This window comes from Eucyclogobius newberryi, unplaced genomic scaffold (genome assembly GCF_026437365.1).
Source record: "Eucyclogobius newberryi isolate DKJ021-1_F unplaced genomic scaffold, fEucNew1.0.hap1 SCAF_8, whole genome shotgun sequence".
Lineage (NCBI taxonomy): Eukaryota > Metazoa > Chordata > Actinopteri > Gobiiformes > Gobiidae > Eucyclogobius > Eucyclogobius newberryi.
Genome location: NW_027316500.1, coordinates 11,650,651 through 11,663,566, shown reverse-complemented (window position 1 = coordinate 11,663,566; position 12,916 = coordinate 11,650,651). Strand labels below are relative to the sequence as shown.

At 40.6% G+C, this 12,916-nt stretch overlaps 1 protein-coding gene across 1 annotated transcript in view; it reads right to left on the bottom strand.

Annotated features, from left to right (window-relative positions):
- macrod2 (mono-ADP ribosylhydrolase 2) overlaps nt 1-12,916 on the bottom strand; it is a 583,152-nt gene that overhangs the window by 45,068 nt on the left and 525,168 nt on the right. Inside the window, exon 10 of the mRNA XM_072436382.1 lies at nt 434-472. Within this exon, the coding sequence (XP_072292483.1) occupies nt 434-472 (39 nt within the window). The remainder of the gene's footprint in view (nt 1-433; nt 473-12,916) is intronic.

Sequence of the window (12,916 nt, the reverse complement as noted above, 5' to 3'; positions counted from 1 at the left end):
AGTGCTTTGTTAATCTCAGTCCAATATTTATAACCAGTTCCAAAATAACATCTTGTTTTTAAGCTTGATGTTCTCTTATTTGGAAACGATGATTTATGATGTAATATTTCTTATACATACTTTAATTTATTAAACACGCGTTGCTGTTCAAAACACCTTAAAAAGTCTGAATAATATCCGTGATTCGTGTAAATGTCAAATCCACAATCATTATTACAGGTGTACCTAATAATATGACCGGTGCATGAACGAGCTTTGGAAATAGAATTCTCTTGACATCAAGCCTGTCATCTGAATAAATAAACGCTCAGGTTGATCTGCCTCCAGTCAAATGCAGTAAATCCTGGCATGTCGGGAGCTGCTCACTCTGCCTGTGTGTACTCTGACGCAGGTGTAAAGGTGAAAAGGAACCATGAAATCCTCTGTCACTCACCATCCTTCTGCTGCTCCTCTGGAACTTCCACGTCGTTATCTGTAGAGAAAGAAAAACAGGTCATATTAAGCTTAATTAATTACAAATTCTATTACACGTGTGGAAAATAGTACTCTTGATTGAATGACGATGGAACCAAAACATAAATACAGTAAACAACCGTCATAGAGAAACACAGATGCTCTGTGGTCTTTAGAAGTGTCCCTGAAACTGAAAGTAGCTGGTGTTTAGACTGAAGTCAAGTAGTTTGCAAATGTGTTCAGGTGTCAGCTTGGTCCTATCCAGTAAGGTCACCGCTGCCACAGAGGGATGCACTGCCGGGATGCACAGACAGTACAGGAAGAGCCAGAGTCGGCTCTACCTCCTGAGGAGACTCAGGTCTTCAGGAGTGACAGGGCCACTCCTGAAGACCTTCTACGACTCTGTGGTGGCATCAGCCCTCCTGTATGGTGTGGCCTGCTGGAGCAGCAGCATCACAGAGAGGGAGAGGAAGAAGCTGGACAGAGTCATCAAGAAGTCCAGCTCCGTCCTGGGCTGTGCTCTGGACTCGGTGCAGGAGGTGGGGGACAGGAGGGTCCTGGCTAGATTCACATCAATGCTGGACCATGAGTGTCGCCCCCTGCAGGACACTCTGTCCGCTCTGGAGAGCAGCTTCAGTGAGAGACTGATCCACCCTTGCTGTGTGAAGTAGAGGTGTCACAGGTCTTTCCTTCCTGCTGCTGTCAGACTCAACAATAAACACTGTTAGGCCTGAACATGTGTCAATCATCGTCACAATCATGTGCAATGCTGTCATAATTATGTGCAATACTGTGACATAATGTCAATCCTCCCTGGTACAATTTCTCTGTCCATATAACCTGTTAATAAGAGTGTTATTATTAAGGTTATAAGAGTTATTTCTAAGTTATCTGTTTATTATTATACTTCTGGGCCTGATCTGTGTTTCTGTGCCTAATCTGTGTTACATCGCTGAAATGTCCCCATTGTGGGACAAATAAAGGTTATCTTAGGTGAGCAGTCACATCATACAAAACCATTAGATCATCAGTACATTTGGAGATATTTCACTGTATCCACACATTTCAGAGTGTTTTCCACATGATATTCTGTGTTCCACACCAATGGTGCCAAGATTGTTGTTAAATGCTTAGCCACACAGCTCTATTGGAATCGGTGCTGCACACAATGGGTCTAAGTGGAACAGCCATAAATGGTTGGAATAGCTTCCCTAGGAGAGGCCCGTCTATAACCTCCTACTTGTCAAGCTTCTGTAAACAGTCACCTTCTTCTTGTAGCCATTGGTAGGGTCACTTGTCAAATGTTCATACAGTATGTGGTCATGTCCTCTAGGAGGCGGGTGACTTGGCTTCATAATCATCTGTGTTGAGGATCACAGTGCAGCGCCCCTTGTCTGCTGGTAGAATGTAGACTGTGATCCTTTTGTAGTGCTGAGAGTGCCTCCCTCTCTTCAGGGGTAATGTTTGAAGGGGCGGTGTAGTACTCTAGTAGCTGTGGTGCGTAACTACAGGTATGCAGCCTCCGATTCTGTCATTTTGTTGATAGAATCTGCCTAATGGCTGTGTCTGTGATATAGCATATGCATTGTATATGTATAATATGAATGCATTCATTATGGCAAATTTGATGTTGTTATACTAATATAATTGCAAATTAGCAAATTGCAAAAGTTCACCACATGTACTCTTCTATAGAGTTAACTTGAAAGAAAACAATATAAATTAAGGTATCTACCTCCTTTAGAGCATCTGTCCCACCCGCCCAAACCACACTCACTTCCCCAGCAGATGTCCTTGGATCTAGTTATTATATAGAATAATAGCATGTGTATGTCGAGAGAGAGAGAGGAGGGAGTCGGAGCCAATTCAAAAGACATTCCTTTTCAATTAAAGTTATTCTGGTCAATGATGTAAAACTCCTATTTTCCTAAATGACTGGGACTGAAGGCTCGAGTGGACCACAGTGCTAAAGAAAAAAGCCCTTTGTTTGATTTGTGCGTCTTTTATCTGGGAGGCTTTGGTGGCCGACAGAGGGACTGTGCTGTTTCAGGTGTATGAGTAGAGGCACTGTGGGAGATGAGATGGCTTTGGCTCAATAGTGAAAGGCAGTGGTGGTTGTGGATGATTAAAGCAATGACCACAACAATAGGAGCGCATAAAATAATATTACTGTGAGGAAATGGAAACAGAAATGATCAGATTATGCCTCATAGATTATGCCTTATTCATCCATATGGCATTATATAACCAACATTGTCACGCAACATTGTTTTAGTGCTCAGACTTTAATAGAAATGTAGACAAGGTCCTGTCCTTGTCCTTGTTTAATGCTGGTCTAGTCCAGTTTTAGTCCCAATTTTGATGTGGTCAATGTGTAAATGTTGACACTGTATATAGCACAGCTCTTACTATTGAGTATCTACTATTTTGTATTTACCATTTCTTACTATTGAGTAGCTAATGTTTTGTAGTTATCATTTCTCCCAAAATATTGTAGCACATCTCTTTTACTTTCAGATAACCCTTTTAGATCATTTCTAAGATTATCTATTTAACAGTTTTAACTATGGACCACCTTTGTGTCTGAAATAGTGAATAATAACAATATGGGAAAGGTGTAACTTTTTCATCGCTCCCAAAAGGACAGAACGTCTTCAGTAAATATGCCAAGTGTTACAGTTTTAACAATAGCGTAACCCTGAAATCTCCAGTGCATAGCCTGGGGTCATAACACCACTATTTCACTATAAACATCCGCGCACAGGCCAGGCATGCGAGTCTACTGTAAGCATTGCATTGTGGTTAGCGAGCGCGGTTAGCGGGCGTTTGTGTTGATGAAAGGCTGTTGTCATCGGCTCTGTGGAAGTGTAAGCGTCAGAGCTCCCGGGGGATTCAGCGACAGGCTTTTCTTTTGTACAACACTGAATCAAAGGGTACAGTGCATTAATCTAACCCTTCTCCGCCGAGACTAAGGACAGTGTGCAACAACGGAGCCCAGGTGGAAACATGGACAGCTACATGTTATGGCATTATTACTAATGCATGGGTCTGATACTGGACAGAAAATCCCCCAAAAACAATCATTATTCAGGGATTAATTAGGATTGAAACTAGTTAATCGTTTGACCAAGTACCGTATTTTCCGGACTATAAATCGCACCTTTTTTTTATAGTTTTGGCCGGGGTGCGACTTATATTTATATTTATACTTATATACTTATACACTTATACTCAGGAGCGACTTGTATGTGATATTATTTGTTATTTTCACACTTGCAACCACATTTCATTCTCCAGTGCAACTTATAGATGTTTTTTTCTTCTCTATTATGCATTTTTTAGCTGGTGTGACTTCAATTCAATTCAATTTATTTTTGTAACGCCCAAAATCACAACGGTTGCCTCTGAGGGCGACAGTGAAAAACTAATCAAGCAATATCTGTGGGGGCGAGGGACCTTCTCGGCCAGGAAAAACTACAAAGAAACCTGGAGGAGTTTCACAGTAAAGGAGAGATCTGACTCCATCAGACGGACACGAGCGAGACAGTGGAGCTCGAGCCACTCAGGAGGAGAACCAGCTCTTGAGGAGGAGAACCAGCTCTTGAGGAGGAGATCCAGCTCTTGAGGAGGAGATCCAGCTCTTGAGAAGGAGAACCAGCTCTTGAGGAGGAGAACCAGCTCTTGAGGAGGAGATCCAGCTCTTGAGGAGGAGAACCAGCTCTTGAGGAGGAGAACCAGCTCTTGAGGAGGAGAACCAGCTCTTGAGGAGGAGAACCAGCTCTTGAGGAGGAGATCCAGCTCTTGAGGAGGAGATCCAGCTCTTGAGGAGGAGATCCAGCTCTTGAGGAGGAGATCCAGCTCTTGAGAAGGAGAACCAGCTCTTGAGGAGGAGAACCAGCTCTTGAGGAGGAGAACCAGCTCTTGAGGAGGAGAACCAGCTCTTGAGGAGGAGATCCAGCTCTTGAGGAGATCCAGCTCTTGAGGAGGAGAACCAGCTCTTGAGGAGGAGATCCAGCTCTTGAGGAGATCCAGCTCTTGAGGAGATCCAGCTCTTGAGGAGGAGATCCAGCTCTTGAGGAGGAGATCCAGCTCTTGAGGAGGAGATCCAGCTCTTGAGGAGGAGATCCAGCTCTTGAGGAGGAGATCCAGCTCTTGAGGAGATCCAGCTCTTGAGGAGATCCAGCTCTTGAGGAGATCCAGCTCTTGAGGAGATCCAGCTCTTGAGGAGGAGATCCAGCTCTTGAGGAGGAGATCCAGCTCTTGAGGAGGAGATCCAGCTCTTGAGGAGGAGAACCAGCTCTTGAGGAGGAGAACCAGCTCTTGAGGAGGAGAACCAGCTCTTGAGGAGGAGAACCAGCTCTTGAGGAGGAGAACCAGCTCTTGAGGAGGAGAACCAGCTCTTGAGGAGGAGAACCAGCTCTTGAGGAGGAGAACCAGCTCTTGAGGAGGAGAACCAGCTCTTGAGGAGGAGAACCAGCTCTTGAGGAGGAGAAACAGCTCTTGAGCTTGATTTATAGTCCAGAAAAAAAGGTATCAATAAAACTAGATCTTTCCTCAGTAGTTTTAGAATGATCTTGTACACAATTAGTAAGAAAATGTCAGGCTATTGTTTTAAAGAGAGTATTTTTCATTCGAAAAATGAAAAGAAAACATATTTTGGTGTAAACAACCAAAATAATACTTTGTTTTCATAGCAGATGAGAAAACAAATAGCATAATATGTTTGAATGTATCCATAAGAGGCTAAGCTTTTGGAATGTAGTGTTTTAGTTAAAACAAATTAAGTGCACAATGGAACCACCTGTTTGTCTCCCTGGATATATTTAGAAAATGATGCATTCTGACTGTGAGGTTGTCTCTCCACAGAGCTGACCTGTAACTTGGACTGGTGCACCTGCCTGTCTCCATGGCAAAAGATACATTTATTTAATGTGCAGAAACAACAGCTCCCAAGCAGGTAGCAAACCTTCCCCCAGAAAAGTTGTATTTGCCACTATATACAGTATCAACTCATTAGTTGGTTTTCTGAATAATAACAGACCGCTCTGGTTATATACACAAACTGGAATCCTGCCGACAGTTTCTTGCGCACATAAATATTATTTATGTTACATATGTTGTGTTTATAAAAAGCCTGTATAAAGAAAAACAATCTGAATTTAACTCGTCAGAGACAATTGGATTGAACTGATAGAAGTGTGCGGATTGAAACACACATTCAATTAAGGCTAAAACCAAAACTAGTAAAAATAGTACACACAGGGAACATTAACAGGAAATTAATGTGCACGATAAAGCTCTTAGAAAGGTTTTTCACATCTACACTTGATTTGAAAAAGGTGATATAATACTGTATTTAAAGAGGGCAAGAAGAAAGAAGAAAAACACGTCCGGAATGCTCTCTCAGCCTGTGGTTACCCCACTTGGGCTCTCAACAGAGTGAAGAGAACCAAGAACCAGGACAAAAGGGAAACTGAACAGAGAAGGAAGAGTGTTTCTATCCCTTATGTCTTGGGACTGTCGGAAAAACTGCAGAGAATTTTTAGACAAGATGTTTTCTACAAGGCTGTGGCTGAAGAGCCGCGGCGCCTAACCTTAACCCTAACCCTTAACCCGAACCCTTAACCCTAACCCTAACCCTTAACCCGAACCCTTAACCCTAACCCTTAACCCTAACCCTTAACCCTTAACCCTAACCCTTAACCCTAACCCTTAACCCTAACCCTTAACCCTAACCCTTAACCCTAACCCTTAACCCTAACCCTTAACCCTAACCTTAACCCTAACCCTAACCTTATCCCTAACCCTAACCTTAACCTTAACCTTAACCTTAACCCTAACCTTAACCCTAACCTTATCCCTAACCTTATCCCTAACCTTAACCCTAACCTTAACCCTGACCTTAACCCTGCGCGGTCTAAAACGGCGCTAAAACGCAGTCAAATAGCGGCGCAGTTTCAGGAGCCGCGGCGTGCGGCCGGCACAAAAATAACATGGCAGTTTCGGCTGCGCGCCGCAGATCTGCAGACACTCCCTTTCTACAATGGAACACTCCTGGACGAATGAGGGATTACACCAATGTATTTAAAGAAGGCATATTATGCTTTCCCCAAAGTATTTGGCATTAAACTATAACATATGTAGACAAATATTTAAAATTGTATTAGTTGTAAACTGCACCATTGATCTAAAGCTTAATAAATCAAACATCCATTTATTTTTTGTTCAAAACTGCAGAACTGATTGGCCATATCTCTTTATAGCGATATTTCTCAGAGGTAAGCAGCAGATTTTAATGTATGTGTTTTTATTTTAATTATTGTGTGATCCAAATAGATGGACAATATTTCTGGTCCCTGATCAGAGATAGGGCTTTCTTTAGTTCACATACACAGTACTGGTAAAGGATTACAATACATTTGTTCAGTTTGGTGAGTGCAAAAACACATTCAAATGCTGTAAAAAAAACATTTTAAATATCCTTGTGGGATTGGAATCCAAAAGTCATATTTTAGTCGTTTAAGGTTCTTTTGAAAAAATAAACTTGAATTAATTAGTACAATTTCATGTTTGTGTTCATTATTATGTATCATGTAATTTTAACATAGTGTCTTCCTGATCATACAGTAGATATAGATCCATAATTTTGAAAACCAATAACGTATAACAATAATTTTACAATCTCTTTTTCATGCAGGGATTAAGAGGTTGAATTACTGTACTAAAAATAATAAAGCCTGTTCAAATAAATCCTATCTTTTTAATATCCCTTTTTAACTGAGATTCGTCCGATGACGTATTTGCTGATTCCTCTCACCTTAAGTACTGGCCTGTGGTTTGGGATTGTAAAATGCACTGGTGCATGTCACTGCAGCTGCCACATCCCCCTCCATCTACTGTCTTCTATTTACACACCATGTTCTCACGATGTCACACATGAAAGTGAATCCTTGTATGATCCAAAGCCGAATGAGAGACTGCTGATCACATGACTAACGCACCATGTCCTGCTCGCATCCCGGTCTCGAGGGATCGCAAGCACCAAACAGACACGGACTTCATTTTCACCCCTCGCATGCTTCTCGTAGCCTTTTATATCCTCAGCGTACAAATTATATGTGTGATACTAGGATGCACGTACGCCGCATTAGGGTGGTCTGGGAGGCCTGTGATATGGACAGAAGTTTATAAAGAGCTGTGTATATAATGTCACGGAAAGGAAGCGGTTGGCGCTTGCATTGCACTGTATAATCAGAGTATCCAATGGTAGCTCTTTTCAAGCAAAGTGGTAAAATAATCATTAAACACTATTTAGCGAGAAGCCATTATGGGAATGTGAAGAATAATCCACATACATTGACATATATGATGGTTCCTAAATGCTGATACGGTTTATATTATTGAGTTATACGATTTCATGAGGTTCACACCATCATAACTCTGTGCTGTATTTCAATGTTTGAGTGATGTTGTATTTGTGGCTGGAGAGCTCCGATAATGCCCGTTTTCATTATTATTCCAAAAGTTAAAATTCTTGGTCATGCAAATAGGGTTCAAACATGTCATATAACCTTTTTTTCCAACAATAAAAGCAAGTAAATGGAAATCTTCTGCTTGCTACAGGAGAATACCACTATGAAGAGGCGGAGCTTATCAGTGCTGCAGTCATTGAACCTGTTTCTATTATTGAGCCGTTTTAGATCAATATTGCAATTTACAATGAACAAAATGCAAAGCAAAGATCTATGTACAATATGTGATACTAAATACTCCTCAAAAATACATAATTTTTCAAATCCAAGTAATTTGTTAGCTTCTGTTGTGAAAATGTGCATAGTTTTTAGAATGATGATTTGGTATACTGCGTAGCCTTCTATTCTTAATGTACCAACTCGCATACAGTATGTAAAAGACCCATTGGTTTTGTATCACAACCTGTCCACATTTTTGGTAAGATCATCATATTTGTCAAATTTAAGAGCTAACATTATATAAAAATACACCTTTAAAAAGTCTATAAGTCCATAAGTCAAACCCTCATACTGAACTTCAGCGTGTGCAGTTCGTATGACAGTGTTTGTGCTTTTATGAGTGTGAAGTGTCTTTTCACAAACAAAGTCAATTGGAAAAAGGGGAAACAGTTCGTAGGCTGCTGATCTGTGGACTCAGTTAATATTGTCAGGACTGAGATGGAGCCTGCAGCTTGTGGGCAGCCACCCGCATCATATTAGCCCAGGAGTTGTACCCAGAATCAATTCCAACATGCTTTCACTCCCCTCAACCACAGCTGCCTCGCTGCCTTCCTGCTCGCAAATAATACGTGCCAAGGAAAGCATGTGGTCAATCAAAATCTATGATCCAATCTGAATACCTAATAGGAGCATGGCGTATGATTAATTGCATTGATTAAGCTCTTGGAGTATTAATATGGTTTATCCACACGTTTTTCTTTTTCAAATGCGACCACAGACTGGAGAAGAAGTGAACAGAATCATTCACTGGCTCGGTGACTCAAGTGGAAGGTAGGATTAGCTACAATTGATATCCATTGAATCAATCAATCAATCAATCAATCAATCAATCAACCAACCAACCAACCAACATCTATATCTACATCCATCCATCTATCCCTCTCTCTATCCATCCATCTCTATATATATATAAATATGTAAAGAGAGAGAGTGTCACTAACTGAAGATTTTGAAACAAACAACAATCATAAAATCAGTCATGTCGGCCTAGATAAGGGCCAATTGAGACAGCTAGCTTGAAATGTAATATATTCTGTTCATTTATAGCTATCTTTATTAAAAGTGTTACACGTTGTGAATCATTGGCGTTATATGGAGACTATACTTGGCAATATCCATTCCACATTTATTAATCAAAAAGAGCATTTTTCAAATTTACCAGACACACGCATGACTTAGGAAATGAGAGGAGACGAGAGATGAAGATATCCTTACATTAAGTATTAGTACAAATAAATCCATAACCTTTTCCTGAGAGGCAAATACTTCTGACACATTAAACGAGGGGCAATTAAACGAACTTTAATCGAGATCCGATCCATTCTTTTCTTCCCATTAATGATATAAATGCATTGCCCCCCCGACTGTTTTGTGTTAAATGACAATGATTAAAGGTCTGCAGCGTTGATATTAGGGAAATTAATATCGAGAGTCTTTTTTAGTTTAAATTGTGACAAATCAACACAATGACAAAAGTAATGTTTGTCATATCTTCCAGCCCTGCACCATTAAAAACAATACTCTGCATTTTTGTGGCCACATATTATGATAATGTACATATTTATATGTACACACAATTTGTATAGTAATATTTCTCCACCTGACTTGACTTGTAGCTCCATAAACTCCTACTGCACACATTCATTTTTCATAACACTCTTTTAACATCTAGGATCTGCATACAGAACTCCCCTCGTATTATATTGCTTTATGTTTGTTATTGCAAATGCACTATAATGCAGCACGCTGGCCTCTTAGTGAATTCTGGGTGTGTAACAGCACCTCAGAGAAACATGCAGTTTGTGGCTGTGGCGCATAATGAATTGGTCATTATATCACAGCTTATGATCGCAGTTAGTGAAGGGACAGTGCATGGTACAAGAGAAGCAGCCTGTTTCCTGATTGTTGTGGACTCTTTTCTACATGAGCGCTACAACTGAGCATGTTTGGAGGTTGTTTATTTTTACATGTATAAAGTGATATTTCTGCACCTTTATTCAACTTATTTTAACACATTTCTATCGCCCATGCATATTTCTAAATATACTGTACAACATAGTTCCCATTCTAAGGCAGCTACAAATTGCATCCAGCCCGGGTTCTAAAAACACTTACTGCACAGAAGTCATGAGTAGAAAATAAAAACAGGATTTTCCATCCATTTGGTCCCAAGTCATTCAAATTTACAACATTCCATTCTATATGTCTTTCTTGTGTCAGTGAGCATTTGCCCTTAAACTTGAAAAGATTAAAGTTTCATTTCAGCTCTGTGGTTTTCTTTTTGTTGCCATTGTATTCCTTGGTCTTAATCTCTTTCAAAGACTTTTGCACAATACTATGAACTATATGTGTATTGTGACGAAATAGGCTATTTTTCAACTCATTGTTGGCGTAAAAAGATGCAGCAGTATTCTCTCATAGTGACAGCATGTGGGGATGCACAAAGTAATAAAGCAATTTCCTGTATGCAAATAACCTGTTTACACATCCCTGCTCCAGTCATTGTCACTTGACAGATTGCCCGAATACGAGGAAAGCAGCTCTACAATGAAAAATGAGAATAGTAAGACTTCAATAAAAAAAATCTATTGTGGCTCTGCTCGGCTTTAGACATGCTTAAAACTGATGTCGGAGGGAAGATCTGGAGTCTTGCTCGCTCGCTCACACACACAAACACAAATTATACAAAGATCAAGGCTACCATTCACGACAGGAGATAACCGCTCGCTGATGGAGGAGGCGCGGTGTGGCCCCTCCTTGATATAATGAGAACGAATGATAGAAAGTGGAGAGATGAGGTATTGGCCGAATGGTACAAAATCAGTTGTAAGCGAGAGGGCGACGCGGAGAAAATAGAAAAGGGGCGATGTGGCAGAGGCTGATTGAAAGGATGCAGCGGGATACAAAGCAGAGAACGGCCCTCGGTGTTCTAACGTGGCATATATGTGGTGAGATGTCCTGAAAGAACTAGAGCACACCTACCGAGCTAATTTATGCGCTGATAAACTTCGGCTGTTTCGAGCAGGGTAAATGGATGGCTTTTTACAGGAGAGAGAGTACATTTTCTGCATAGTGCAATCATACCTCGCAGCAGTTTTTGCCCTCAGTAGTTCAAAAGAGCGCTTCAGGCTACAGTGCATAATCACAATTTGAGTCATTTTATCACCTCAGAGACTAGACACAGGTCCATAAAAGGTGCGATCTTACAGATGCACTGTGGTACTTTTGGGGTGAGGAAATGCTCCATGCTTGTCTTTTATATTTCTGGGCTGTATCTCCATGGAGACAAGCAGTTGGCACCACCAGACAGTCACAGGTCAACACGCTGAATGTAAGAATGCATGTAATAAATCCAAGATAAATGAGTTTAATGACGTACAACCAATGCAACAACTTCTCCATGGAGACAAGTAAGTAGCGTGCCCCCCTCCACCAGAAAAGTTACATAGTGCACCTTTAATGTTTTGTACAAGGTAGTATTTCTTTATTTGCTTTTTATGTGAGCTACAAATGTGTTTAAAAGTGTTTTTTGTTATTGTATTAGTAACTTACTGGCATTTGTTTAGACAAGGCAAACACACGAATAACCAGTGTTGGGAAAGTTCACTTTCTACATGAACTAGTTCAGTTCATAGTTCATAATTCAAAATGTTGAACTAAGTTCACAGCTCCAAAAAATGAACTAGTTCAGTTCTTTTTTTCAATATTATGCAATATTTTTTCTAAATTATTTCCACAGCCCAAATACAACCACAGGAAGCAATTATGTTATTAGTAGTAGTAGTAGTAGTAGTAGTAGTAGTAGTAGTAGTAGTAGTAGTAGTAGTAGTAGTAGTAGTAGTAGTAGTAGTAGTAGTAGTAGTAGTAGTAGTAGTAGTAGTAGTAGTAGTAGTAGTAGTAGTAGTAGTAGTAGTAGTAGTAGTAGTAGTAGTAGTAGTAGTAGTAGTAGTAGTAGTAGTAGTAGTAGTAGTAGTAGTAGTAGTAGTAGTAGTAGTACTAGCAGCAGTTGCAGCTTTCAACCCCACAGTATATTCTCAAAAACATGAGGCAAAACTTGCTTACAGACGTAAATGGTCGTAGCAGGGCCACTCCTGCTGCTCTGTTGACTACACGTTGCGGTCGCGTCCGTGCTGCTTTTTGTTTTGATGCGCATGCGCAGTGCGGTGCGACACGCAAAATCTCTGTCTGCGCGATCTATCGCCTCTACAACTGGAGCTCTCACACTTGCCAGACACAGGCTCTTTTTGGGCAACTTAACGGTGTTTTTCACCTGGAAGTCACTAGAAATCTGACACTTTATGGAACGAAAATAAAAAGAACGAAGGTGCCGTTCACAGACACCAGAATGAACGCGTTCAAATTATTGTTCTTCAGCAGTAATACCGCTCGTTCAGTTCACGTTCACCAAAATTATGAACGCGTTCATGAACTTTCGTTCAATGAACGCGTTCAGGCACAACACTGCTAATAACTGACATGTAACAAAAATGTATGGCTTGAATCTTAAGTGAAATCTGTTTACCAGATTACTCGAAATTAGGTTTTACCAGAGCGTCCCAGAATCAATGTTAAAATAATAAAAGCTGTGAGTGCAGTGAGGTAAAACTTGGCACCTCTTCAAAGCGACCCTGAAAGTGAATGTTACATTTATACAGCCACTTTGTCCATAATGGGATTAATATTAGTGGCCTCCCACATGTGCACACAAAGCA